The 27,834-nt window shown below is 40.8% G+C and overlaps 2 protein-coding genes across 14 annotated transcripts in view; one reads left to right on the top strand and one right to left on the bottom strand.

The window, feature by feature from the left end:
• Positions 1-6,058: 6,058 nt before the first annotated feature.
• arl6ip4 (ADP-ribosylation factor-like 6 interacting protein 4) lies at positions 6,059-12,542 on the top strand. 2 transcript variants are annotated; one of them, XR_005947155.1, is made up of 7 exons: positions 6,059-6,248; positions 7,486-7,683; positions 8,011-8,331; positions 8,684-8,801; positions 9,522-9,591; positions 10,384-10,503; positions 11,767-12,542. XR_005947155.1 is itself a non-coding variant. In XM_041223606.1 (6 exons), exons 2-6 carry the CDS (start codon positions 7,518-7,520, stop codon positions 10,438-10,440), a joined length of 732 nt encoding a protein of 243 aa, XP_041079540.1. In that variant the 5' UTR covers positions 6,060-6,248; positions 7,486-7,517; the 3' UTR covers positions 10,441-10,659. The 2 variants fall into 2 exon arrangements, 1 of the variants encoding a protein (XP_041079540.1); XM_041223606.1 differs by lacking the exon at positions 11,767-12,542 and having other exon boundaries at positions 6,060-6,248; positions 10,384-10,659.
• LOC121297334 (membrane-associated phosphatidylinositol transfer protein 2) overlaps positions 11,273-27,834 on the bottom strand; it is a 28,509-nt gene continuing 11,947 nt past the window's right edge. For 2 of the 12 annotated variants that reach the window (XM_041223592.1, XM_041223594.1), the window contains 15 exons: positions 27,659-27,778; positions 26,078-26,289; positions 25,810-25,985; positions 25,299-25,469; positions 23,714-23,866; positions 22,056-22,223; positions 20,844-21,062; positions 19,092-19,240; positions 18,698-18,814; positions 18,302-18,418; positions 17,810-17,958; positions 17,263-17,412; positions 16,686-16,869; positions 16,192-16,320; positions 11,273-15,600 (listed from right to left, as the gene is read on the bottom strand). In XM_041223592.1, the coding sequence (XP_041079526.1) occupies positions 15,250-15,600; positions 16,192-16,320; positions 16,686-16,869; positions 17,263-17,412; positions 17,810-17,958; positions 18,302-18,418; positions 18,698-18,814; positions 19,092-19,240; positions 20,844-21,062; positions 22,056-22,223; positions 23,714-23,866; positions 25,299-25,469; positions 25,810-25,985; positions 26,078-26,289; positions 27,659-27,778 (2,565 nt within the window). In that variant the 3' untranslated portion in view covers positions 11,273-15,249. The remainder of the gene's footprint in view (positions 15,601-16,191; positions 16,321-16,685; positions 16,870-17,262; positions 17,413-17,809; positions 17,959-18,301; positions 18,419-18,697; positions 18,815-19,091; positions 19,241-20,843; positions 21,063-22,055; positions 22,224-23,713; positions 23,867-25,298; positions 25,470-25,809; positions 25,986-26,077; positions 26,290-27,658; positions 27,779-27,834) is intronic. The other 10 variants (XM_041223593.1, XM_041223596.1, XM_041223598.1 and 7 more) reach the window with 7 other exon arrangements.

Here is a 27,834-nt window from a genome sequence, read left to right as displayed (position 1 = left end):
ACAGGAGTCTTTCATAATGGAACAAATGTCTTACAAAGACTCTCATAGCACTGTCCAAGAAAGAATAACGTTGCATTAGCTAAAAAATATTGAATTCAATAAAAAGTCACTTTTTTTGCCTTGGGTTTCTGATTTGGATGATGAACGGAGTCATTTTAATCACTTGAGAAACTCTGGATCGATAGGCTGCTGTATTTTGAAGAAACAGTACTGCAGATGTCCTGCCAGATGTGGACATTTTGGTCAAACCTGGCTTATGTTCTTTTCCTTTCTTCTCAATTACCCTCATCAGGGCTTATCAGGCCGCCTTCTGAACATACCTTGCCTGAAGTACAAAGAGTGAACTGTACATTAAAAGGAGAGACATGCCCACATACCAAGGCGTTGAGGCAGGCAGCCTCTTTACTTTACATCAGCGCCACTCTGTTCAGAGGTTAAAACAGTTTCAACTGGAAATGACAAGAAATGGCTTTTCTTCAGCCTTTTCAGCTGTGCAGAGTCGCTTGTTCCATACAGCGTGTCCCCTACTTTAATGGTTATGGGCTGCATGCTCCTCGCTCCCCTTTTGGCGCTCTTCTTTTCCTTCTTGTAAGAGGCATTCATGTTGGCAATAACCTGAAAAAAAAAAACAGAAGCAAATTTCACACTAGGGTGTATCTCATACAGGAGCATGGCTACGTGGAAGCTGGTAATCTGAACTCACCGTTTGTTTAACTATGTTCTGCTGCTGTTGTATTGCTGTAACAAAATCTGCAGTGCAGTCTTGCTTGCCAGAGCAAATCTCTTGTCCTTGCTGCTCCTTGAGATTGTCGAAATCAATCTAAAAGTTTAAATCAAGAACAACTTATTTAAGTAAGAACACCTCATTTGTAGCAGACAGAAGCACTCAATACTTGTGGCAGCTGGCAAGTCTTTAGATTTTAAAGAGACAGATAAGGTTGTATTTTTTTCACGGATTTCCCACTGAAAATTCCCACTTCTGAAAGAACTGTGTAATATAAATATTTCTGTGACACTTAAAACCTGTTACATGCATTAGGAACCTGGCAGCCGGTTTAGTTTGCTTCCGCCTGGTAAATGACTGAACACACTGCACAGAGCGGCACGATTTCTGTATCATAGAGAAGTTCAGCTAATACCGTACCTCATTTGGCAAACTTGCTTCCCTACTGAACATCAAGAAAAACGGTGTAAACTTGGTAGTCGAGTTGACGGAGGTTCTGAATGCAAAGAGAACTGGATCCAGGTAGTCATCCCAGTCCGCTTGCTTCTCAGTCACCAAGCGTTTAATGGCATCTTTCAACAAGTCACTGCTTCGGTCGTACAGGCATGTGTACAAAGGATGTTCAGCCGGCGACACTTTATGGACCATGTTCCATCTGTCAAACAGGTGTTTAGTGACCTAAAAAAAAGATAAAGGTATATGTAATAAGGACAGAATTTTCTATGCAAACAAAAAAAAAAAAAATATCAAAAGTAGGACGGCTTTCTTACCTCATCGCAAAACTCCCGGCTTTGGCAACAAAACACAGTTTTAGCTGCCCCAAATCTGGATTAGGACCAAAAAAAATAAGGATTGACAGTGATATAGGGTGAACATAACACATAAGGGGTGAGCATTAAGATGATCACAATATGAGAATATAGGGAGATGCCTGCATGCCACATTGTATTCCACACAGTGATCTAATCCAGTTGTGGTATATTTCCTCTGCAGTGGCATTGCCGATTCGAATGCCACGCTTCCATTTTTAAACGTATGCACGGTGGATATGTAGTTCATGTTGACCTGCTTTTTTCACGTTACTGACAACAATTAAAACAAAGAAAGAATAACATCTCACAAGGTAAACTCACCTGTAAAATGAAGACGCTATGCACTGCGCTACTGACATAGACTCCTTCTTCTGTATGGGAACGGCTTCAACCCACTTGCTGAAATAATCTGTTATTACGAGCACGGATGTGTTACCTCTTCTAGATTGCGGAAAAGGCCCTGCAAAATGAAATAACCAAAAGCATTTAATAAAATGATCGGAAAAGGCATCACTTCCTACTTATTCAATACAAGCAAAAACTGCTTAAAACCTTAAATGTACAAACAGAAACAAATCTTTCACTAATAACACTGCATTAAAAATTTATCAAGCTGCAAAAAATCCCCACAAAACTCAAAATCAACTAGCTCTACAGCATCCTGACCCCTTTGTATGGCAGCATTTCACTAGTTATTACAGGAGGTGGTGTTTTACCAAGTACTTCGATTCCCAGGATTTCCCATGGTGATTCCACTTTAACAGGTCTGACTTTTCTGGACATGTTTTTATTGTGCTCGGCATGTTGACACGTTTCACAAACTTTAATCTATATTTAAAAAAAAACAAACAAAAAAAAAAAAACGTAATTTAGCAGTGTGCCAAACAACACGTTAAGAAGCTCCTTCCTGTGAGATTATATACTGTAGGCCCTATTGCAGAGGGTCCCAAATTTGGAGGCAGCAAGATGCTTTTAGGGAGCCACTGCATACAGAATTTAAATAGAAATCCTGAACTATAATCATGAAATACAAGAATCAGTATGTATATTTTATACATGGCAAAAAATGTACATGAACATAACCAAGCCCACAGGAAATACTAACTCTTATTAAACAGACATGAAATGGAAAAGGGCATACCCAGTCTACCACATCCCTCACTATTCCCAGCCAGTAGTACTTGGTCTGGATCCTGTGGACTGTTTTCTTCTGTCCCAAATGGTGCCCGATGTCACTGAAATGGCTTTCCAGAAACACCTGCCGTTTTCTTTCGGGATCAATAACTACTTCACGCTTCTCTTCTTTCTTCGGCCCCACATAGTACAATCGGCCACCTGCCATTAAAACAGAAACAAAATCCAGTGAACAGATCTGCAAAGCTGCAAAGACGAACTAGGTATAAGAGAGCACATATCCTCTGTCAAAGCGTGATGTGACTGTGCTTCAGCACACTGCATCTGCACGCAAGAGGAACACGCGTGCCAAAGGATTCCAGCAGACGTGTGAAGGAGATCAAGGACAGTCACTTGGCATGCAGTGGACTTTGTGAGAGTTACCATATGACTCCATGGTCACTGGGACAGTATTGGCCAGTTAAGGCTTTTGAACTCACACCCAATGCATTCTGGTAAGTGTGGTCCTGCTTCTCAAAGAAAAAAACAAGTGAAAGGTACCTGACACAGGTAGAACATACCAGAATGCATTGCGATGCGAGTTGAATGCGGCCATGATGACGCCCATACAATACTGTGTAGACAACATCCCTGACTACATCAGTGGCGATAAACCGTCAACAGGTCAGAATGTGTGTTTTATGTCTCTGTTTGATTAGCTGAATGTTAAAGTTAATTCTATTAAAATAAAAACACTGTTGGCCACCGTGAGCTAACGGGATCATAACAAGTGACTGTAAAGTGAGACGTACCTTCTAATATAAATTTCTGCGCGTATCGTTTAAGATTTTTCTTCTTTATGGGGCCCATAGCAGAGCGGAAGCAGCCCTCCGAGAGAAAGGTGTATATATCCTCCCATTTGTTGGAGGTAGATTCGACCACCTCTTCTTCAGCAACGTAGAGCGAGTCCATGCTTAGCATTTGCAATAATTTAAACATATATACTTCAACCAACCGTCGTTAGAAGAGATACGTCAACCTGGATTTTACACATTAAATATAATGATTTCTGGATTCTGGTTAATGGTATTGTTGCTAGTAGTTACTGTAGGTGTTTGCTGCTGTTGTTATTAAAGAGCCCGGAAGTTTTTCACCGTTTCCGCTAGTCTCGTCTGTCCTGTGCGCATGTGCAAGAGTCAGGGAACTTTTAAAACTTCGACTTCTATTTAACAAGGAGTCAATTAAAACACCATTATCACACAATAAAACACACATCTACATACACACACACACACACACATATATATATATAAAAACCAAAATGTTACTTGCTTACCTTCTACTATATAGTTTACAGCACGCCTTCGTATGGTTCTCTTTTTCAGGACTGACAGATGCTTGGCGTACTTCCCTTTGGTAATATACTTGTACACTTGCCTGTACCTCTTTAAGGATTCTGCATCGCTGTCAGAATTGTCTTCAGGCTTGTCAGCTTCAAGAACGTCTGTCATCTTTTGATCCTTTTCCCCCACTATAATATAATAGCGTTCACATGCAGGTTTTCAATTCACAACACCGTTTCCCCCTCTAACTGCAACATTTACACATGGACCCTTTTAAAGTGAAATTCCCAGGAACGATTTTATTTTTTAACTTTCTTCCCGCATTCATTTACAGTCAGACCGAAACATCCGGGTGAGGTCAAACTGCTGTGGTTCATAATAATAATATATTATGAGAGGGTGCAGAAGTTAATAACGGGGAATCTGGCAAAAGATGCTTCGGCGTTTTATAGTTAAAATTAACCATTGAAATCATGGAATACAATGAGAATTGTTGAGCAAATATATATATATATTATATATATATATATATATATATATATATATATATATATATTATTTTTTTCCTGGAGGAATAAAAAATCCACGCTGCTGTATCGGGATTGTGGAGGGGACTCTCCGGACAGCCACAAAGCATTTGTGGTGAAGTACGCTTTGCACCAGGATCTTGTATTCTGGAGACCTGAGACAATCAGAGCTGTCTTTTTTTTTTTTTTGTACTATAATGTTTAAGAACCATGAGAATGATCAAGGGTGAAGCTGGGATCAACAGGGATCAGCAGCATTTCCTCGGAATGATTGTGGACTTTTCTGGTTGTGGATGTTTAATTTGTTGACAGATAAAATCATTTAACAGTGTTAACGCTGCAGTCTCTCAGTGTAAACTTAATATTGCAAAATCACTTAATTGGTTGGTTTGAGTTATGACCCTGCTACGCTCTGGTTTAATTCCATCCTGGAATCTGCTGTTTTATACTTTTAAAACATACATTTGTGTTGGATTCTTGCTGCAGGTTCCTATAAGGTGACGTGTGGCAGCAATTCCACGGGCCTCTTCCCATCACATCGCTGGACAGCGCTGGATTAAAAGACAATTTAGTGCAAAATGATGAAGAAAGAACATGTTGTATTAATTAGAACATTGTAGACTCGTACATCCTAACTGATGTTTGGCGATAAAAGATGATTTATCATTTGGGATGTGTCTGTGTTAATGTATATACACTTTGTCATATAGAGTTTGCACTGTGTTATATATATATAATTTTCAAATGTTACATGTTACAATTTGAAGCCGGGATGATCAATGTAGCATGACCACTTATTAACTAGGGTAGAAGAAGTTTCATTTTAAATATAAATGTAGCAGAGGCATATCTCAGATTACAGTTCCACTGATGTCCAACATTTTGTAAAGCCATTAACCCTTACACCACCCCCCACCCCCCACCCCCCCTTAAATGATGAGAGCTAAGGTCTGACCCCCACATGTTGGATATGTTTACTAGTCTTTTAAACACTCCAAACTTGTATGGAGGGATAACGCCAGTTAAAACTGCAGAACACTCTAGTGTACCCGTAACATTATAACAATAGTAAGAAGAAATACTAAAAGATACCAGCCACATCCTCTTAAGAATGCTGCTATCGTCTTCAGTAGTAAAGATAATGTATGTTCATTTTTATTCACGTGACACAAACTATTGCCTTGTTTTTACTAGAATAGTTTTCTATAAAGTTTTGTAAACTATATATTCTTACAGCGGCTTGCCACTTGCTATTTTTCTGATTTAATTAAGACTGCAGTCATAATTAAAATGTATATATAAGGTTAGAGGTGAAATAATATTGATTTTGTCATTCTACCCTCAACCCATTCTAGATATGTGCAGAGGCTGGAGGTTCAATCACCCTGTTCACGAATTATCATTTGGCTCAGGGGAAGGGTATTAATACATTTTTCAAAAGCATTATATTATAGGCTTTACAGATCAATTCATTGTACCGACATTTCCGTTACACAGAACAACCGCCTCAGATCACGTGAACACATCCCACGGTGCTGAGACGCAGTAGGACTTATTTGTTACCAAAGCCGGTTTGCTTGGGGGACGTTGTTCGCTGATACACACATACTGTTTGTGTGTGCGTGTTTTTTTTTTTAATTACGCCGTCAGCACCTTTAATTATAAGGGACTGCTGTGCTTAATCCAGATATAAATTCACACAACCGATGCTTGACTACACCTAAAGCAGGTGAGACTTTATTTTACTTCAATAGATTTAAAGCAAACCTTACCTTAGTTGTTTCTTACCTCCTAGACTGCAAACGTGTCGCAGTTAACTCAGTGTTGTTGTAATCATTTGTGAACGATTTATTTGTTTTACAAGATATAATCTCCACCCCAAAATTAAATACTGGGTTGCGAAATTGTGTCCATATTTTCGACGTGGCATTCAGGCGTTTGCGCATGCGCGGTTAGCATTTCAGGACCCTAACACGTTGGTGACTGCATAATTCAATCCTATTGCTATTAGTATTTTATAACTAGAGAGAGAGATATTGGTTTCTCACAGAACAGTAAACACAATTACACGTTTCATTTTGAATGGCAGTGGTATACAGTCATTAAACGTTGTTCTAACACCGCACGACCGATACTTTTCTTTTGCCTGAAAATCTGCCTGTTTTCGCGTTTCAACAGAAGTGTGGTTTAGACTTTGAAAAAAAACAGCCTTTACCGGTTGTCAAAAGAAGTGTCAGTTAAATAAACAGTTATGGGTAGTAAGGAATCTGATTTCAACTAATGGCGACTACCGGTGCCAAAATCTTGCTAAAATAACACAAGTACTTGGTATCCGTGTCCACCACCATAATTTGTTTACCAGCAGTGTTCTGAAACTATTGGGTTACAAAATGCAAAAAAACATACCCTGTATTTATTGTATACTATTATTGTAATGTAATTTTGTGCAACTACAGCCAGCATTTCCAACAACTGGAGTATTTGTCCTACCCATTGTGCAAGCATGCACTGGATCAGTGGATAGACGCATGGGTTATTGATTGTGGTGTATGCACAATATTGTTTCTCTATCTGAGAAGGGCAAGCTGAGAGAATTAAAATACTGAGTTTAAGATTTAAATGAGTTCTGGGTTAAGGAACACAAAGCCACTTTGACTTGGAACTTGGTTTCAGGCCATTGCATGGCACAGCAGGGGAGACTTGGGGTTTGAGACAACAAAGTTGCCTCAGTGTAGTTTTCCTAGACGCAGGTTTCAAGCTACTGTTCCTGAAACAGTGGCTTTGTGTTCCCTCGGCTTTATAATAAACTTTAGGGCAACGGCTCAAAGAGAAAGTTTCAGGTGTTCAAAAGAACGCAGTACAGTTTTACACTGGCCTGTTTTTACCAGGTAAAGAGCGTGGCCTGTCTTTCTGCACCTATGCATTCTTCTTCTTCTTCTTCTTATTGTTATAATTTCTCGTTTTAGTTTTACCACCGCCCAGTTAGTCGATAGCCATCATGGGACGAAGCCGATCACGGGACAGGTCAAGCAGCAGGAGCAGAAGCACGAGCGCACGGCAGAAGAAGGAGGCGAAGAAGAAGAGAAGCAGGAGTTCCTCCAGCAGCAGTGCAAGCAGCCCCTCCCCACACAGGAAACGGCCTCAGTCCTCCAGCAAAAACCAAGGTTGAGGCCCAACACTGTCTATGTGAATAGTTACAAATTAATGTGTTGTATAGAAGTGATACAACTGAACCATAGTTGAGCACTGTTTATAGCTGTTCTTTATACAATGTGTCCATGGTGGTGTTACATTGGTTAGGGTAATGGCCCCAACCAAACAAGATAACAAATCACCACAGTGCATAGCATTTAGTTTCCCACAAGGATCTCTTTAATATGACAGGAATAGTTTCTTATCACCTGGTCCTGTCCAGCCCAAAAAATGTAGTTTCTCAAGGGCACGTATTTCCTACAAAAAAACAGTGTTGCAATGACTGTAAATTCTTTCAGATTCCGCCAAAGGAAAACAAGAAAAGAAGAAATTAAAAAAGAAGCAAAGGTCCTCATCTTCGTCCTCTGATTCGTCTTCCTCGGAGTCCAGCGACGCCAAGTCCAGGAAGAAGGCCAAGCGCACACTGAAGAAGGTCAAAGCCAAGGAAAAGGAGGAGAAAAAGAAGCAGAAGAAGATGAGAAAGAAAATGAAGAAACTGAGAAAGAAAGCAGAGAAGGTGGAGAAAGCAGTGCAGGCAGAGAAAGCAGCTGCCTTGCTGAAGGCAGAGGATGCAGGTCTGGAGACCTGGCAAAGTGAGCTGTCGGTGGAGCTGGGACCAGGTGAGTTGAGCTTGGGTAAAACAGCCTTTGCTTTCACACGGAGGTAAATAACACTCCTGTTGCATAGCAGTTATATATAACACTGCAGAGCAGCCTTCTCTTATGGTGTTGGTCAGCAGATATGAATTAGTTCCTTGAATAGGGGGACTATTTCATTGTAACTATATAAGTTCTTGTCAGTCGCACGTCTCAGTTTCAGTGAAGCAGAAGGGCACGGATTTTGTAAGTGCTATAATTAATGATGGAGAGGGCTGCATTATGGGATCCTGCTGTAGTAACTTTAGATACTATTCATAAGGAAAGTGTGAATCCTCTTAAATGGCACTCTTGTATCCCATACATTCGGCTCCAGCAATGACGGATGAGCAGAAGGCTAGACTCTCCACCAAGAGGCCTATGACCAAAGAAGAGTGGGACGCAAGACAGAGTGTCATTCGTAGGGTCATTGATCCAGAGACTGGGAGGACAAGGTAAAAAAAAATAAAAAAAAAAAAAAAAAAAAAAAAAAACTTTTCTGAGCGCTGTGTTATAGAAAATGATTTCTAGCCTCAGAAAAAAAGCAACAGGAAATACACCCATAAAACAATGCAGTTGAGTTAGAAGTCAAATGAAATTAATTTGCGTACCTTTCATTGTGAGAGTATTTGCCAGTACTTGAGGAAATGTGGTTTATTTTATTTTATTTTTTTGGGCAAAGTGCACCAAGCTATGAAATACAGCTACTTTTAAATTATAAAGTAGTATTATTATTATTATTATTTTATTTTATCAGCATAATAATGGCTATTCATGACTTATGCTGAAAAAAAAGCAGCATTTTATAGCTAGGTGAATTTAGTCAGGGAAACAGTCAGTGTTTAGAGGTGTACAGTTTAATAAAACACTGCTTGGTGTGTTGTGTAATATTCTTGGCACCTAAGAAGAGCAGTACTGTATAACACAGCGGGTGTACTGTTCTGAAGAGGGATTTTTTTTTTATCAAACATTGTACCTGAAGTGACTTAGAACTGCAGCTGGGATTAGTCCCGTAGTAATCACTTCAATACAGGCCACTTGGCAGCACTTTTTAAATAATTACAATGAAGTACTTTGACCAAAAGCCAATTTTGAGTTTGTGGCTGTCATCTGCTCTGCTAATGCGATTGTCATAATTCAGTGCTGTAAACAACACCCTGGCTTAATTCTTGCAGGATTGTGAAGGGTGATGGGGAGATACTGGAAGAAATTGTAAGCAAAGAGAAGCACAAAGACATAAATAAGGTAACGATGCATCTCCGGGTTAAGGACGTTATTCACACTCCCCTCGGAGAAAGTATTCAAAACCATGAGTTGACTAGTAAATGCCCTTAAAGTCCAGGTGTTCCCTGAGGTACACTGCCAGGGAAGGGCAGCTCAGGGGAAGGGCAGAGGCCAGTAAAGAGATTGTATTAGAAATAAAACTGAAATAGCTTAAACGCATGTAAACCATTCACAAATTATTTCCACCAAGGTGAAACGCTTTCGAGCAGCTAGATACCTAGTTTAAAAAAAAAAAAAAGATAAAAAAGATAAAAAGCAAGCTGTGTATTCACAGTAAGACCAATTTCTGCTTTGATGCAAAGCTATTTAAATGACCCAGCCAAAACCAAACTACATGGAAAGTGCTGCTTTTATATGAGGAATGAAGGTATGGAATACTCAGGTTAACTTCAGTGAGGGAAATGGTAACCCATAAACATTTCAATTGAAGGGAATACCGTTTTCCACTAGATCCCCATTCTTGTGACATACCGCTGTTGAAGGGACAGTGATTACTCCGATATTTTCTTAGTATAATGACCAGGAATCAGCCCCTTTTGAACCAGTCAGTCACTGCATTCCCTCCTATCATTAACAATCCATCTTTCATGGTAGACTGCATAAAAAGGAGGGTTTCCATAACAAACCTACAGTATATAGTGACCACAGCCTCTGAGCAGTGTGCTGTACGAGAGTACAAATCCACAACAGTACTCCCCCACCCCTGGGGGTAATCATTTTACACTTTCTCTGTTTTTTTGTCGCCCCACACAGCAAGCAACTTCAGCTGACGGGTATTATTTCCAGAAGAGAATGGGACTCAATCGGTAGAGCTCCTGAAATCCAGACAGGAATGTGGACAGTTAACATTTCCTCTCCACGTCAGTGGAAGAAGTAAACTGCTGGTCTTGCTTTTTATTATTTGTATGGTTCTTATTTTGTCAGTTGGCATTGACTTTCTAAGCAGAGCAACAACCTTGGTAGAAGTGTTCATGTGGCAATGTTCATTGGCAGTGCCATCAGGAAATTAAAAGTTTATTTTATGTAGAACGTTTGGTTAATCTCTTAACTGGGTCATTATTTTCATTCATCAAGAACATTAGAGTCTGCGATAAGGAAATATAATCTTTAAAAGCAGTGGTTCTCAAACTAGTTCCTGGGGACCCACTGCTGGTTTTCATTCCAACTGAGCTCTCAATTACTTAACTAGATCCTAGTTAAAATCAGGGCAGTTACAATTACAGCAGAATTGTATGCTGTACTAATTATAATGATACTAAAAAGTAACAAACTACTTACAATAAGGATTAAATCACAGGTATAAATACAGAATCATGCTATACAACTTTGTAAAAACAAATGGGGCCACAGGACTTATTGAATTGCAGTTGAGCCCATGTGTGGGAGCAAAAAGCTCCAGTCCCACCATCTCCAAAAGGATGAGCACAAAATCTCTGCCCGTGTTAACTGTACTTATAAACAGAAGAATATATAACACTCAGCTTCCAGACAGTGCAGTGAAGAACTTTCATTTCTCGGATGAAAAGCGTACAGGATAAATGCAGCAGTATTGGTATGCAGGACAGGGAGCTGGCTGTAATCTGGGAGTGTTTCAGTTCCACAAATTCTGTATATTATATAAAAACACAAGGAAAGAATAACATAGCTGTCCAATTTCTTTTAATCCACATAACGTACAATGATACTGTACACAAAGCACACCCAGGCACTAGAACATTGCAGCAACAAAGAACTATGTACGTCTGAAGTGCTAACACAAGTTAACCATTCCAAACGTTATTTTTACACACGCATTTTGAAATGAACACAGAAAATCGAAACCTTTCAGCAGAAGTTTGAAACATTTGTTTTTTGTAAGTGGTGTGCAGTCTTCTTTCTGGTATAGCTTATCATAAGTGTATATTTTTATTTTTTTACAATTTAAGTTGCAATATTCACCTAAGTCCATATGTAACATTTCTCTATAAATAAAATAGAACAACACTTCTCAATACAAAATTTTTCTCTCAAATTGATCAATATATTTGTGGACTTAAAACACAGCAACAGAGAAAACGTAAGGCTTTTGAACTAATATTTACCACAGCAAAGCATTACCTGACCTAGTACACTAATTAGACACTTTTTTTATTTTAGGACCCCTCCCTCGCCACCAGGTTTGCCCATCTTTTGCCGCAATGACGGCTCCACAAGATGCCTGAAGATGTATGAACTGCATCTGGGTTAGTGAAGTAGGCCAAAGGATTCCTTCCGCCAATGCTGCGCTCGAGTTCATCCCACATATGCTCAAATGGATTGAGATCCAGGGATTGTGCCAGCCACGGAAGAGGTCTGCTAAAGTCTGATCAAGTCACTGACAATACCTCAGTGGTGGGCTCTCACATTATTTTAAAAAGATCTCCCTGTCAGCGAAGGTGTTTATCCTTGTGGGTGGACTTGATCAGTGTTCAGGTGCATTCGTTAATCACCCTTCCAGGGGACTCAAAGGATAGCCTGTTTGGAGGGTCCGGTGCAAACGGGAGGGAGTTGGATCCTAGCCAGTGTCCAATGAGTGAAGAACTTCTGAATATGAACACGTTTGGAAAGGTGTACCGATTACACTAGTCACCCCTTGGTTGGTCACACTGTAACATTTTTATTTAGTTTTATTTTAGTCTGAATATTTTAGTTTAAAAACTGTTGTTCATTAAATATTTACAATATATATGCCAATCAGGTTAAACAGATTGAACTTCAGTGTAGGATTAGCTAATTGAACTAGGTGTGTTATTCAGTCACAATTAAGGACTTCAGTGTTAAGTATTTTGCACTAAATATATAGGAAGTTATCTACTGTATGTCAACCGGTACCCCCAGTTTTATATATGTATTTATCTTATTTAGCTATTAAATTAAAATACAACCCATTAGTAATATCTGTGAGATTATAGGCCTATTAAAATATAAAGGTTTAAAAATATTTTGTATTATAAAATCCTTTTTTTTTTTTTTTTTTTGTTATTTATTCCTTTTTATTTTTTATCATTTCTAAAACGGGATAACAGCCACAGTTAAATTTCTTTTTTTTGGAATTAAGCAGAAAATATCAGGATGTAATTCTGTGTTTTTCATTTCATCATGTGGATGTGTGTGACAAAGTGAAGGAGAGAGATGATTGGCTACCGCCCACTCCTATCTATACAATTCAGACAAATATGCTATGAAACGGACTCAATACGTCCTGGGTGTAGTTCAGGGTGGATCATTACTAGTGATCTACAGCTCCACTCTGCCCCTTGCATTGGATATGGCAAGCCTGAATAAAACACAACACTTCCTACTAGACACATGTTTTGGCTTCATGCTGCATTCTGCTGCCCATGACCAAGTGTCTCTAGGTCTGCATGCTATAAATAAGTCTCAGGCAGGGTGCATGTTTCTGGTTTTATGCAACTATCAGGTCCAAAAAAGCTTCATGGCGTTTTGAGCCATTCCAGGTGTCTTGTACTTATGCTACTCTAGGTTTCCACAAAACATGCAAGATGTTTCTAGTATGGCTCCGAAGTGTCTAAATGAGTACCTGCTACTCAGATGGAGTCTTGATTCCAAGCTTTTTGGATGCTTGAGTATCTTAAACAAGACTGCCAATACCAGGGATGTTTAACTACTGAGGTTCGAGGGTAAAGGGTCATCTCTTGAATTACTTTAAAATAAGTATATTGGAAGGCCAGTTTGTGTGTATTTGTGGGTTCATCAAAGGGTTACAGAACCAGTACACGTGGCACACTGATTGTCAATGCCATGAAGTTTCTTTTAAAATTACTATACAGCTGTGGAGAGTGGTCATAATGGTGCACCTGTGCAATGACAGTTACATCACTCTTGGTCCATAAAATAAAGTTTGAAACAGAAAAAAAAAAAAAAAAGAATTATTTTAAATATAATAAAACCTGAAGGATCCATCACCTTGTATATCTACATAAATAACGCGCCTGTATATACCTACTTTTGAGAACATTTACATTAACTTTACACTATCTACACACATTATACGTTTTCGTTAACCGTTTTCAAAAAGAGCTTGCAATTTATTTGAATTATTACCATCTATTTCAAATCACATTCAATACTTTACACTCAGCCAGAGCTATGTTTTTGGATTGAAGCCATATCCAAAATTTCAGAAGTTGTAAAAATTAAATGTTGTTGTGCCGTTTCAGCAACCCTGCATCAGTACTTTTCCAGTGTTTCGTATTATTGTACACTTAGGATGAACAACAATATCAGCTGTACTGTGCAGGGCTCTCAGCCCACTGATGTCACAGTGTTGCATGCCTTACTGTATGATCACATGCTAATGGAAAACACTGTACTTTCATAACTTTTGGATATGGCCTAATCTTAAAACATTCAAGACTGCCTCTTTGGCACTTTGTCTTATTGTTATGTAGAATTAATATGATAGCAGCATGATTCAAAAAGTGTGCACCGCCTCCACGTTTGAATCGTCCCAGCTTAAAGGCGTGACATACAGGGGTGGACACCTGAATCGCAGTACAGCGGGAGGTGCACCCATTGTGAATCACACTGTTATATATGATACATATTACACCCTGGATTGGCAATAAATAATAACTATCATGCACTACAGATAATAACATGTAGCAACATGAGACCGTTACAAGTTCTTCATTCTAAAAGTAACTTAGTGCAAAAACAATGAGGTTATACAGTTGAGCTACAACAGCTAAGAAAAAAAGATTTGGCCATTTTTTTGTTTTCTGTGTGACTGCCTGTACCACACTTTCGAAGATTCCTCAAGGGGATGACAAGGTCTAAATGAAGGCGTGTTAAAAAGGTACGGATCTTTTACGTGGGTCATGGAAGGTGTGCCCAGCTCCAAAGTCCAAACAAAGCAAAATCGACATGGTCCTCGTGGTCAGCCACTCAGACCTCAAGCGTCTATTTCACAGCCTGTGAAACAATGTCCCTGTTAGATTTCTTCGCTCTAAACCTTCTGACATAGTTGCCCATTCAGGAACAAGCAACAACACTTAGTGGTCAATCTGGGAAAAAAAAACCCTACAGTGTTTCGGAATTGATTTGGAAAAGAGCTCTGTACATCAGTGTTGGAAATGTTAAACTATAACTGGGCCTGCCCCTGTTCATGCTACTCTTCCATCGCTTTCCTTTACTATTGTTAATATTAATATTATCATTATTATTCTGTATAACAGGAAACCTAAACCATTTGTTAAGGCCTCATGTGACCTGCAGGCCATGCTGGAAATATCTACAGATTTACAGTATATTTATTTCCTACTACTACTATAAAGCAAGACTCTAAAGAAGCACCACTGCTCTCTATGCTTACACAAGTCACTTCACTTGCGCTGGACTTCATGTAACCACCATTAAGGATCCACACCCACTGCACATGCTTACCAACATCCCGATCAGACGGTTCATAATATGTATATATACTGTGAATGCGAAGGAGGCACGTATTTACAAGAGTCTCATAAACCTGGATAAGAAAAGATGCCCTCCCCTTCCCTCTGCAAACTCCTTTTGCCTTGCTTCTAGTTGCACTCTTCTCAGCCCCTTTCCCGTTTTTCAATGCATGCCCAGTTTGGCCTCCTACTTCTGACTTAAAACGGCAGTTTCCAGTTTGGTGCTGCTGCTGCGGCCCCAGCACCCTGCGGCGAGGCTCATGCTTCTTTGGCCTCGCTCAATCCTCTCCCGCTCGCTCTCGGACTGGCTCTGCGTTCGCTCAGGCTTGTTGTGGTTGGACTGGGAGCCGCTGGTGCCGCTGCTGGGCTGGGAGGAGATGGTGCGGAGCAGGTGCTTCCTCTTCCTCAGGAAGTCTGGGTTTCCACCCAGCCCGAAGCTGCCCTTCCGGAGGACCATCCTGGCGGTGCTCTTTGCGGGCCGCGAGCGAAGGCTGTACTCCAGCTGGGAGAGGTGAGCCGCGTATCCATCAGAGATGAACTGCAACACAGAGACAACCTTATTTAACGCACTGCCTGCAACCCGTCTTTTTCCAGAGATTTGTTTAAGAACATCGACTCTAAATGAAGAAACAGTAGAGTGGTTATGGTACGAGTTAGGGTAAGCCAGCCGTTTAAACTAGTGAATTAATGGGTTTACAGTATTTCGCCACATTTGAAACCCTTGCAACAATAGCTTTTTTTACAGTATGAGGTGATTCAGCACACTGAAGGCGGCACTAGGTCTACACTGCTGGTTTCTGGTCACTGCTGTAATTAGGACTAATCTTGGTCTCTATATTGCTACCATAGGTAAGGCAGTTCAAGATTAGTGCTGATCAGAATCTATGAAACCAGTCTGTTGTCAGCTTTACCTTATCACTGACACCAAGGGATTGCCTCTATTTAAAAATAAACTAAAAGCGTTCTTTGAGCTGCCGCATTTCTCTGTTCTGTGGTGCTAGTAAAATAGCCTCCACACACTGGAGGACACTCCACACAGCACCCCTCTGCACAGTAACACTACGCTGACATCATGCAAGATCCGTGCCTGTTCAGTACCCAACAGGATCCACCCTCCTCAGACCCTTACCTGACACTGATGCTGCATCTTCTTGGTTGGTCGGCCAACAATGTAAATCTGAGAAGGTGACAGTCCAATGGAGGAGTACACAGAAATGTCCTTTGTGGATCCATACGCTGCATACACCTTCATCTGAGCCTAGGAGCAAATCAGTAATGCACATTACAGCAACACTTATTAACACTTTATATATCATTTTTTAATGCCTTATGTAATTTTTTTGCTGCATAAAGCTATGTATTAAATGATTTATTCAATTTAACTGGATATTAACAATGTTATGCTCATCACAATTTAATTTAAAACAAGTAATTCTGTCAGGTTTCAGACCTCAGAACTAAAAGTTGAGATTAAGACTTTGCCGGCTTAAAAGTGTAACAACTTTAAAAAGGTACAGCATTTGAGCACCCAGCGTCACTGCGTGCAATGCAAAAATCCCAAGAACTAAGCTGTACGCTTTCCTGTAAATAACTGGAATGAGAATCGTGCTGGCTGTATCTCACCTCTGTGATCAGGGACTTGAGAAAGTTGGCTTTGTGTCTGAGGGGGTCGTGCACCAGGCCGTCGCAGAAGGACACGATTCCGTGGGGGAAGTTGTGCTGGGACAGCCACGCCACCACCCGCTGCTTCTGCATGTCGGGACGTCCCGTCACGTAGATGATGAGGTACCCCAGGTCCTGCCAGTGTCTAAGACACGACACCACAGCCACGGTTAGTAATCAAACAGAAAAAAAAAAACACACAAAACGTGTAACCTCTTCTGTTTGCATAATCATTTGGGACATCCAATTAACGGATAGAGTCAATAAATTCCCGCTAAACCACATTGCTGTTTTCTCAGTTTTAATGACTAATAGCGACTTTTATTTATATAAAAGTGTGCCAATAATGTGTTCAGATTAACAGAAATGACCACAAGCAATCACCCAGTTGATTAATTGCCCAGGACATAAGGATAAAAATATCAACACAATCACAAAAAAGGATCCCTAAAAAAACAGGTAGCACACAGGAAGCATCTCCAGTTCTACAATATGCAAGTCAATGCTACACTGTTGAGTGAGCTGCAGCGATCCGTACCTCACAACGTCCACAGCTCCAGCCCTGACCTTGGGGTCGCTGCCCATGATGGAGACGCTGGCTGCGAACGAGCCATCGATACTGAACACAACGAACTCCGTGGTTTTGGGGAGGACCGTCAGGTAGCTGTCTGCATTCGTGTGATCACCCCTGCAACAGAAACACAACAAGACAGGCATTACCAGATCGTCAGCTTTTACTATTTCAGAAAGAAAAGTTTGTTTTGCATCTTTGAGAGAATTACTGCCACTCAATGAAAAGAATGATTGCCGTAATCTGTAACTATGTAACATTTGCTTTCCGTTTTAAATTTTTTTAAATCTGAGATCTTAAATCACCATTGCAAAGGAATTCTTTGCTTGGACTCCCCCTGACCAGTAGTGTGGTCACTGGAGCGAGAAGAGGTGCATTAGTCCTATCAGAATTAACTTTCTAACTCTGCAGGAGTGCAGTGCTCCCCAGCCAATATATATGACTTGGGAGAGTGGAATATGAAACAGTAGTGCTTACTCTGATCTGGAGCAGAAGCTCGCACTGCACAGCTTACCTGACCACCAGCTTGACCGGGTACACTCCGATGCCCAGCCGCTTGCTCTCTGGAATCACGTAGGAGATCCTGCCGCTGCTGTTAGTGAGCTCTGTGTCGAAGTAGACCCACTCTCCATTCGGGGGCTGCATCATGATGTGAATATCCACCTGGAGGGAGGCACACAAGCAGCAAGCCACATCAGTGGAGGCTGCAGGTTCTCTTCTCTTGCCTCGTCATTTAAGAGCTTGCCGAGGTTCTGGATGGACAGTGCTGATGACTGAGAGCAGTGGAACAGGCACAGTCTTTTTCTTGGGAGGGGGGAGGGGGGGGGTTGAGATGGTAGGTTGATCCCCGTTGAAATAGAGGCTCTCAATGAGAAGACAGCTTTGCCACTTGCTTTCCACTGCGCACATTTCAAATCCTACATTTTACAACGGACTGAATCCTATGTTTTAAACAACGCAGTTAACTAAGTGCTGGACAGTGTGAGTTTCTAACCATCAGACTTACCTTTTCTCCAGCGAGAGTGACCATGTCCAGTGGGCCGTACATAAACCTTCCGCTGACCACTTGCTGCCCGTCCTCAGTGAAGACGGCATCGTTCACTCTGTGGTTAGCGGTCACGTTCTGGCACCGGGAAAAACAAATGGATTTTCATTTAAACAGTTTGAAATTGTTAATTGATGAAATCAAAATGCAAAATTAAAGATGTATAAAAGCCAGCCCTTTCACTGAACACCAGTTTAAAGCACAACTACCGAAACATCTGTCTTTGTACAAGTTCTATATTTTACTGTATAAGGGGCCTATCACTAATCCACTATCAAATCCAAATCAAATAGGGAGCACTGTACCATTCTACCACTGAGTGAATGGTTACTGATACAAAAACAGTAAAACAATCACCCTTATTTTGACATGCGTCCTCTTTCGTAACCACTTCTCCCGGGGCTTTGATGGGCTGAACTCCGACACCTCCTTCCCATCCAGCTCCAGGATACTGGCGTTCTCGTGTCTCATCACCTGGAGAGAAACACCACAGTTCTCATCATGGCTCTGCCTGGCTTGGCAGTGGACTAAAGGCAGTAGAACATGGACCAGCGGCACTCCTCTGTGGCTCTCTCATTCCAGTCCAGGATCTTGGGCTGGCCATATCTCGAGCAGTCATGAGCCTGGTTCTAGCTTGTTTGACTGAATCTGCACGTTCAATTAAGTAATTAACGGTCCTGGATTGCAATGAAAGAGCCTCAAGTTAGGCTTGATTCCTTCCTTTGCTGTGCAGTTTTCCTGAACCACGTACCTGCCTCAGGAGAAAGGAGACCACGTCTGTGGATTCCCAGTAGCTGGCGTGGAACAGGTGTGGCAGTGCCACTGTAGGGAACGCCGTCAACGCATCCGGGCAATAAAGAGCAAAATCAATTCTCTTAGTGCCCCACCAGCGGGCTGCAACTGAGAAAAAAGCAGGAACATATTAGCACAGTGTATACCAGGGCAACCACCTACTGGAAAGAACATTTCAACTGCAGTAGAGGTTTCCTGCCTTCTAGTGTCTATACTGACATATACAGCACTTTATATTGTATGTTACTTGCATGCATATTCCTTATATATATATATATATATATATATATATATATATATATATATATATATATATATATATATATATATATATATATATTAGCAGTTTAGTAAAATACTTTTGTGTATTAAATAAAAAGAAAAAGCAATATAAATGATCTGTTTGTTTATTTAACTCTGGACTGAAAACCTCTAACACAGTTGGCAAACGTGGTCTTACAAGAAAAAGGGATCTCTATGCTGGTGCTACTGATGGAACATTAAATGAATCATCACTAGTAGCTATCTGTTATGGAGACTGGTTCTATCCCTAACAAAGGCAGTAAAAAGTGAACTGCAACAGAGCCAGTAAAGCAGATGATGAACTGTTTTTACCCAAAGCGTTCTGTAATAGCAAGCAACTGTAAGTACCGCTGCTACTGTACTAAATACTTTTTTTTTTTTTTTTTTTTTTTTTTTTTTAAGGATTTTAAGTGCTTGTGAGCACTCCTGGACATGCCTTGCCATTCAATCCTGGGTCCCAAGCACAAACTGAATGGTGATTGAGACCAAAGTGGTTTAATTTGTGACCCCAGCCTGTTTTGAAGCTTCCGGAGCTGGAAGGGTGAAAGGCTAGCCCCCTGCTGCTCCTCCTGTACCTGTTACGTTTCCCTGTCTCTAACCTGTTTCCTAGGCAGAATCAGGAGCATTTAAGAAGGCGCTGTCTTTGCAACATGCCCAGGCGTGTGATTTTTATGCAGTCTTTATGGACGGTCAGGCTAGATCAAATTGTCTCTCTTAACAGGGAAAGGGTTAAACAGGGACATGGTGCAAAGACACAGCTGAACCAGACTTCTGCCCTGAGACCAATACGACATGATTAAGCAACTAAAAGTGAAACCAAACAAACCCTGAATAATGGCTTAATTTTACAGTCTGAGAAATGTAGTATTATATTGACTTGGCTGTTTTCCAAACGTCACTGTAGTGAGATAGCTGAACCCTGCACTGCACTTTCCTGTACGGTAGGCTAGAACTCGTTCATGTCTGCTTTACTGTGGAACATGTTGGCAGGGGCATTCTTAGGGGCATAAAACGTTTTCTTTTTGTGGGGGGTGTTCTTCCATTTCCAACTTTGTTACAGCAACAGTCCCACAATTCTATGCTGCAGGTTTTTCAATCTAGTTTTGAACACCCCCTTTCGTAAATCCACAGATTTACCCCAGCCCAGTTCCCATAGAAACGCCACTGCTGAGTGCTGGGTGAACACCTGTTTAACAGTGCTAGGACAGGGTTTTTTCATTGAGGGGTTAGCCTGTGCAGCGATTTGCAGGATCGCAGCTGCAAGAAACGTGGAAAGAGGAAGGAAAGGAAGAGGAGCTTGATCCTGGACAGCAGTGTTATTCTAGTTACTGTTTCGATTTGTCGCTGTTGTTATTCTGTGGACACTGTGAGCAGTGGTGGTGTTAATGCATGCCCCCTTACAGAATACCTTGCTCAATATCCAGGTCAGGGATCTGTGGAACAGCACCGGCTTTTCGACTGGGTGCCGTCTCGGGGCTCTTCTCTATATGATTTGGGGGCTTGGACTGTGTTTTGCGCTTTCTAATGAACTTGGGCGAGACGCTCTTTAAAAAGGATTTGTTATAGGGGAGAGCGAGTTGGGATAAAAGGCTTAGTTTTTTGGAATGGTTAAGTTGGCATGCTTGTTCTATGAAAAACAAACAAAAAAAAATAATAATGTATTAATGACACAAAATAAATAAATATGCTACTGCTGTTTCAAAACAAATGTACTATTACTATAACATTATATTAGAATTCTTTATGCAACTAGAACAGTATTTTAACCATATGCTGTGGGTTGCAGATTCTAAAGTAATCTTAAGATTGAAAGACAAGGAACATGCTACTGCTGTATTTATATATATATATATATATATATATATATATATATATATATATATATATATATATATATATATATATATATATATATATACACACACACACACACACACAAGCAACGTGAGTTCACTGAAATGAGCTGAATACCACTCTATTATAATGTGTATCCACATGTATTCAACAAAAACACCCAAGCTTGTTACAACTCACACATATCACAGCAACATCGTGGACCAATGTCACAACAAAGATACACAAAGACTGACGGTGAACAGCGGTAAATAGTTCAGAAGGACAGCACACACTGTATATGGGAGTGACAATATCCTATACTGTAGCTGCTCTTGCTAGCATTTTGAAAGCTATATTCCTTCCTTCCTGAGATTTCTGTGTGCTGGTTAGGATGTATTTCCTCTAATAGTAAGCTTGATGCCTATATTACAAATTGCATGCTGGCATGTTCCCTCTGCATGGCAATCTTTTGTGTGTGGTGATTGCAGCTAGCAAAATCATTCTATATCTTTTACCTGCGATGCACATCCATTTGCTACATAGATCTCAAATGTGCAGTTTTGAAAGAAATACATATTTTCACACACATACTTAAATCTTAAATCATACTATCTGATACTTGGCCAGGTCACAAGAAATCTGTTTCAAAATCCAAACATTTGAGACCTACAGTATGTAGCGTGTGGAAGTGTAGAATATAATGCTGTTTTCTTTTATTTTTGGGTTAGCTGCTCTGGCCTCGTTTCCCTGGGAAGACAGAGCGTGTCGCAGTGTGAACACTTACTGTTGGCTATGTTGGAGGCAGTGTAACTGTCTGCCATTCCTGAGACCTGGCTGGCAATGCTGACCTCACTGGCTCTCCGGAATCCCCTGAAATGGGGGGCTGTAATGGGGGAGGAGGGGGACGAATTATCCATGAAGACGCCACCATGAGACTGAACAACATCTGCTACTGAGCCAAAACAAGGACATCAAATTAGGCACCCGTCCAAGAAGGAGGGAGAGACAAAGAAAAAGCGAATAAAGGACTAAAGGAGGAAAGAAAGAAACTAAACAAACAGAATTACATAGAAATAAAAAAACACCTCAGATGCAAATCTGTCAGCAGATTTGTGGAAACAGCTTTCTCTCTTTTTCACACAGGAAGAAGCGATGAGCACAAATAGAGCCCGACATCAAACTTTACAGACAGAGGGGTAGGAAGGGAAATGCAGGACGGTTCAATTCACTTTTTAGATAGAGGGAAATGTTCATACAATCTAGGGGGCGAATGTATGGCGATATTTATTTGGATTCAGTCTGATTCAACTCGCTCATCACTGAAGTTTATCTTATTTTAGTTTGGAATCCAAATTAATACTGTTAAACAGTGTATTGAATACTGGGTGAATCGGGTGTGTCTTCTTTGAAGCTACGGACACCCTGTTTGCATCCTTCCAACCAGCTCTATACAAGGTATCGACACCCAATTTGTATCCATGGCTTCTTTCATTAGTGACTTTCAACACACTTGCGGATCATGCAATACTGCGCAGTTAGCAGTCACTTCAATTTGAAAATAAATCAGCAAAATTAGCAAAAATGAATGCCACGCGATTAGAAAGGGCTTTGCAGCAAGCGTTTTCCTGGGACACCACACTTTGACTTCCTGGTGCGGAACTAATCAGCCCAAACTCCAGAACGAAACACATGTTACAGCAGACTCACATCTACTCTACCATACTGCATTAAAGAAAGCTTTGAAAGTGGCATTTCAACTAGGACAGTACCAGATACAATTTTAAATGGTTGCTAAAACATGCATCTCTTTCAGAAGTGACGAAAGCCAATGGCAGGGGTAAGATGCAATAAATTATTTCAACTTGAAAGTACAGCCTTGACAAGCATTTTTTATTAACCTGAATGCTGCCTGCGCAGTTTGGCTGTCGTGTTTATCTTTCAGCACTGCAAACACAAATCATATGCCCTGGACTTTGCCCTTTGCCCATTGCCGGTATTGAAATAAACAAAAAATGTTCTATCTTTTTTATTAAATGGCTTCACTGTTCTACATTGACCTATACGACTGGTTTCACTGGCCTGCATTAACACTAACCATGCTCCCTTCCCTAAGATAGAGCTAATCCCCCAGCAATATAGCCTCAAGCAGTGAGTGGGAGATCTGGACGCAAGCAGTACACATACTACACAGGACAAAGATGGGTGCTTGTAATAGCGGATGGAAATAAGACCAATTACAAACCATTTGGGTTATTCCATGGCTTTATAATATACCTTCGCCTGATTTGTTATAGAGAAGTATAGCAAACCACAAATGGCTCAAGGAATCTTATTCCCATCTGATTCCCAGACAGAAGAAAGCGTGTCATTTCTTCCACGAAGGAGAACACACATATGAGAAGCGGCATGACAAAGCAATACAGAAAAGGAAAAGCTACACACACTCCACAGTGGCTGGACTTTTACAGGAGCCTTCTTGCCAGTTAAGAACTGGAACCGGGATACTGGTCTCTGTGACGTTCTCCTGGGAGCGCAGAGCAACTATTGGGCTGCTGCTTTCCAGGATGAGGATGGGATTGCTCTGGACTGTCTCGACTAGAAGCAGGGTTTTAGAAAAAAAGGACAAAAAAGAAACAGACATAGAGCCACAAACTGGAAACAGGAACATTCAAGTCAACCCCTTACAGCGGCCGTCCAGCGCTCATGCAAGACCACACAGCTTAAAAGCAGAGGTCTCAAGGCGCGAGTCCTGCCAGGCGACTCCACTCCAGGTTCCTGTTCCAATCTGCAGTGTGCGGTGGGGCACAAAACTAGCAGGATCAAGAATATCTTTGGATTGTTGGAACAAAAACCAGGAATAGAATGGCCCACTAGGAGCTCAGGTTGAACCGTCCTGTTTTAAAGGATTCACCCCACTGTAAAACCCTTTCCCTTTGCTTGTTTTTTTTATATATATATAAAAAACGAACTGTCTTTTATAAGCATTACATTTTAGATGATCAATTTTTAAATCAAAATAGAACCCCAACGTTAAAGCACACAGTAGTAGCTTTCATTTAAAATAATTAAAAAAGGACAGGGTTAGAGATGTCTGGATTATTAAAATTGTTTCCCATTGTTTTCATGTATCAATTTTAAATGGCTTTGTGTGCTTTATTTGCTTTATTGCAGGTTGAAAGACGCTCTTAAATCATACTTGGTAAGAATTGTAATTCAAAGTGACTAAGTGCTATCAGTATATTAGGTTGTATATTTTCACCTGTTTTTCAAATGTAAAGGACGTTAGACTTTGTAGGCTTTGCACTGTAAGGGCCAGCTGTAATAGTGCAACGTATGAGAACATGTAGATGAGGACAAACTGATCAAACACACCAAGCACAGGTACTGCAATATAAAAGACCAGCAGCTGTTGGCTGCACAATCTTCTTCACTAAGTAACAGACAAAGGTCATGGGAATTGATAGAAACATTTCTTCATAACAAAAACCTGTTTAACATAAATTAAAGTAAATGTTACCAGTTTATTGCTGTTATTGGCGATTCTTTTTTTATTATTGTTTCTATAAGTATATTGTACTTTTACAAAATGAATTTCATAGCACAGTTTGATGATTTGTTGTACAAGCAAAACTGCCAACTGCAGGCAGACGCTGCACACCTGTCACTTTTGTGTTTTGAGACCCGTTTTTGTTATTTACAATTTGAGAACTAATTATTACATTTAATCCACCGATATTGGATCAAAAAATGATTTCAAATAACACTGAAATCTCATTCAGCACGAAGAACCTCTGTTTTAACTCCTGTACATCATGTATATTAAAAAGGCAGGGATCCTGGAGGGCCACTCCAGCTTTTTAATGCAAATAATTATTAGGACCTCGGTTCCGGTAAATGGTTCAATAAAGCGTTTAGATCACGGTTGGGAAACACAACTGGACTGGTGAGGCCCTCAAGGATGGGAGCTGGGATCTGCAGCCTGTTTCAGTGGCCTGTGTTCTGTTAAAGAGCTGCCCAGCGCACTCACCCAGCAGCGCCGAGTTCCCGTCGCCAAGCGGGAAGCGCTGGTATCGCGGCACGCTGAAGGGGGGCAGCAGGTGGAACTTCTTTTCCAGCAGGGGCTCCAGGCGGGACGCTGAGGGATCCGCAGGGTGGAACAGGTTATACACCTGCTGGCAGGCTGGACGCAACTGGGACACTGTGAGGGGGGGGACAACAAGAAATGATTAGCGAGATTCAAGCGTTTTAATTGACAAAAGTTAGATCAACCAATGAGACTGTATAGAGTGCTCTGTCCAGTACCCCATCAGAACCAATTATCATTGAAGATTTTTAATAATTCTTACAGCTTACAGGGTTTATAGTCCTCATTACCTATCTATCCTGTTCAGGGTCCTCCACTCTCTAGTAAGCTGACGGAAGTACATTTGACACCTACAAGTATCGTTTGATTTAACCTGCTGGGGTTCAATTCTAATGAGTATAGCAAACAACTATGTACCGCAGACAATTCAGCAGCGGATAGAAGGGGATCTTACCATCCATGGATGGAATGACGGTTTTCCTCAAAGCGAGAACCAGCCCCAGAGGAGAGCCGAAGAGGAAGAATTCGCACACTTCGAACTCGAACTTGGCGAGGCTCCCCCCGTCCAGCATGGTGGAGCTGCTTGACCTCCTGGAGCCCGGGTCATTCCTCAGGACACTGGAATGTAAGCTGCACACACACAAACAACAAAAGGGCAACGTGTTTAACCAAAGGGAACATATCAGAGTGAAACCGCCCCCCTACCCAGACAGCGCCCTCACCTGGAGAGGAAGGCCTGGTGCTGTCTGATGGTGTCGAGCTCGTAGGTGGAGGAGTCGCTCCTCTTGCGGGGCAGCTGTTTCTTGGGGTCGTCGGCGCCGCTGCGGGTGATGTCGACGTTGCTTCGGCTCAGGTGCCGGCTGCCCTCCAGGTTGGAGTTCCCGGAGCAGTAGCTGTTGTTCACGATGATCCCGGGAGAGAGCAGGTCATTGTCCTGCAGCCCAGGAACACAAGCTAACAATCAGACACTTTCCAACGTTGCACTGTTTTAAAAAGCTGTGTGGGTCTCATGCATGTCACCTGACAAGTGATCAAATTGCATGTTTGTCAGTACACCTGCAGCTACAAATGCCATCTCATTACAAATACCATCTCATTGCAAATACCATCTCATTGCAAATACCATTTCATTACAAATAAAATCTAATTGCAAATACTATCTCATTACAAATAAAATCTAATTGCAAATACCATCTCATTGCAAATACCATCTCATTGCAAATACCATTTCATTACAAATAAAATCTAATTGCAAATACTATCTCATTACAAATAAAATCTAATTGCAAATACCATCTCATTGAAAATACCATCTCATTGCAAATACCATCTCATTACAAATACCATCTCATTACAAATACCATCTCATTGAAAATACCATCTCATTGAAAATACCATCTCATTGCAAATAAAATCTAATTGCAAATACCATCTCATTACAAATAAAATCTAATTGCAAATACTATCTCATTACAAATAAAATCTAATTGCAAATACCATCTCATTGAAAATACCATCTCATTGCAAATACCATCTCATTACAAATACCATCTAATTGCAAATACCATCTCATTGCAAATACCATCTCATTGAAAATACCATCTCATTGAAAATACCATCTCATTGCAAATACCATCTCATTGCAAATACCATCTCATTACAAATAAAATCTAATTGCAAATACCATCTCATTGCAAATAAAATCTAATTGCAAATACCATCTCATTGCAAATACCATCTCATTACAAATAAAATCTAATTGCAAATACCATCTCATTGCAAATAAAATCTAATTGCAAATACCATCTCATTGCAAATACCATCTCATTACAAATAAAATCTAATTGCAAATACCATCTCATTGCAAATGCACATTTGAAGTTTCATCGTGTTTGCTCCCAAGAGATAGGGACATATTCCTATTTTTTGGTCAAAACGCCTGTTAATTTTACAGCACTAGAACCAAAAAAACTGCATAACCTCATCCAAGTTCTCTTCAATGCTCTTGTGGGGTTTGTTTCTCCTTTTGTAAAATCAAAAGGCTTTTTTCTCCTTTCAAAAAGAAGGGGTTAATTAAAGAACAGAGGAAGCGCTTTGCAAATATGGCCCACAGCCTTCAGTAAAGCAGGTGTCTGTAACATGAAGTCCACTAAATGTCTCCAAGCAAGGTTTTATTACAACTGGCCCAACCATGCAGAAGTCAGTAAATTACCCTGGTGTGGACTCTGATACCCGCAGACCTGCTGAGGAATACACAAAGCAAGTTTTAACAGATTCTGGAAAGAAATCTCTGATCACATTACCTGCACACTCACAACACTGCCTCTCCTGCTGCTGTTCTGACTTTCCGAGGCTGTCTGATTGCTGTAGCACAGAGCGTCAAACCCCAGGATACCCCCAACACAATCGCCTATCAGGCACACCTGCGGGACAGAACGAGAAGAGATAACAGCGTGTGCTGGTTACTATCCTGGTACTG

This window comes from Polyodon spathula, chromosome 22, assembly GCF_017654505.1.
Source record: "Polyodon spathula isolate WHYD16114869_AA chromosome 22, ASM1765450v1, whole genome shotgun sequence".
Classification (NCBI taxonomy): Eukaryota; Metazoa; Chordata; class Actinopteri; order Acipenseriformes; family Polyodontidae; genus Polyodon; species Polyodon spathula.
This window is presented reverse-complemented; position numbering and strand designations above follow the sequence as displayed.

Bases quoted from the DNA above. Each gene is read 5' to 3' on its own strand.
- arl6ip4 (XM_041223606.1), top strand. From the start codon at position 7,518: ATGGGACGAAGCCGATCACGGGACAGGTCAAGCAGCAGGAGCAGAAGC. The intron at 7,684-8,010 runs GTTGAGGCCCAA...AAATTCTTTCAG, and splicing joins GTCCTCCAGCAAAAACCAAG to ATTCCGCCAAAGGAAAACAA. The intron at 8,332-8,683 runs GTGAGTTGAGCT...ATTCGGCTCCAG, and splicing joins GTCGGTGGAGCTGGGACCAG to CAATGACGGATGAGCAGAAG.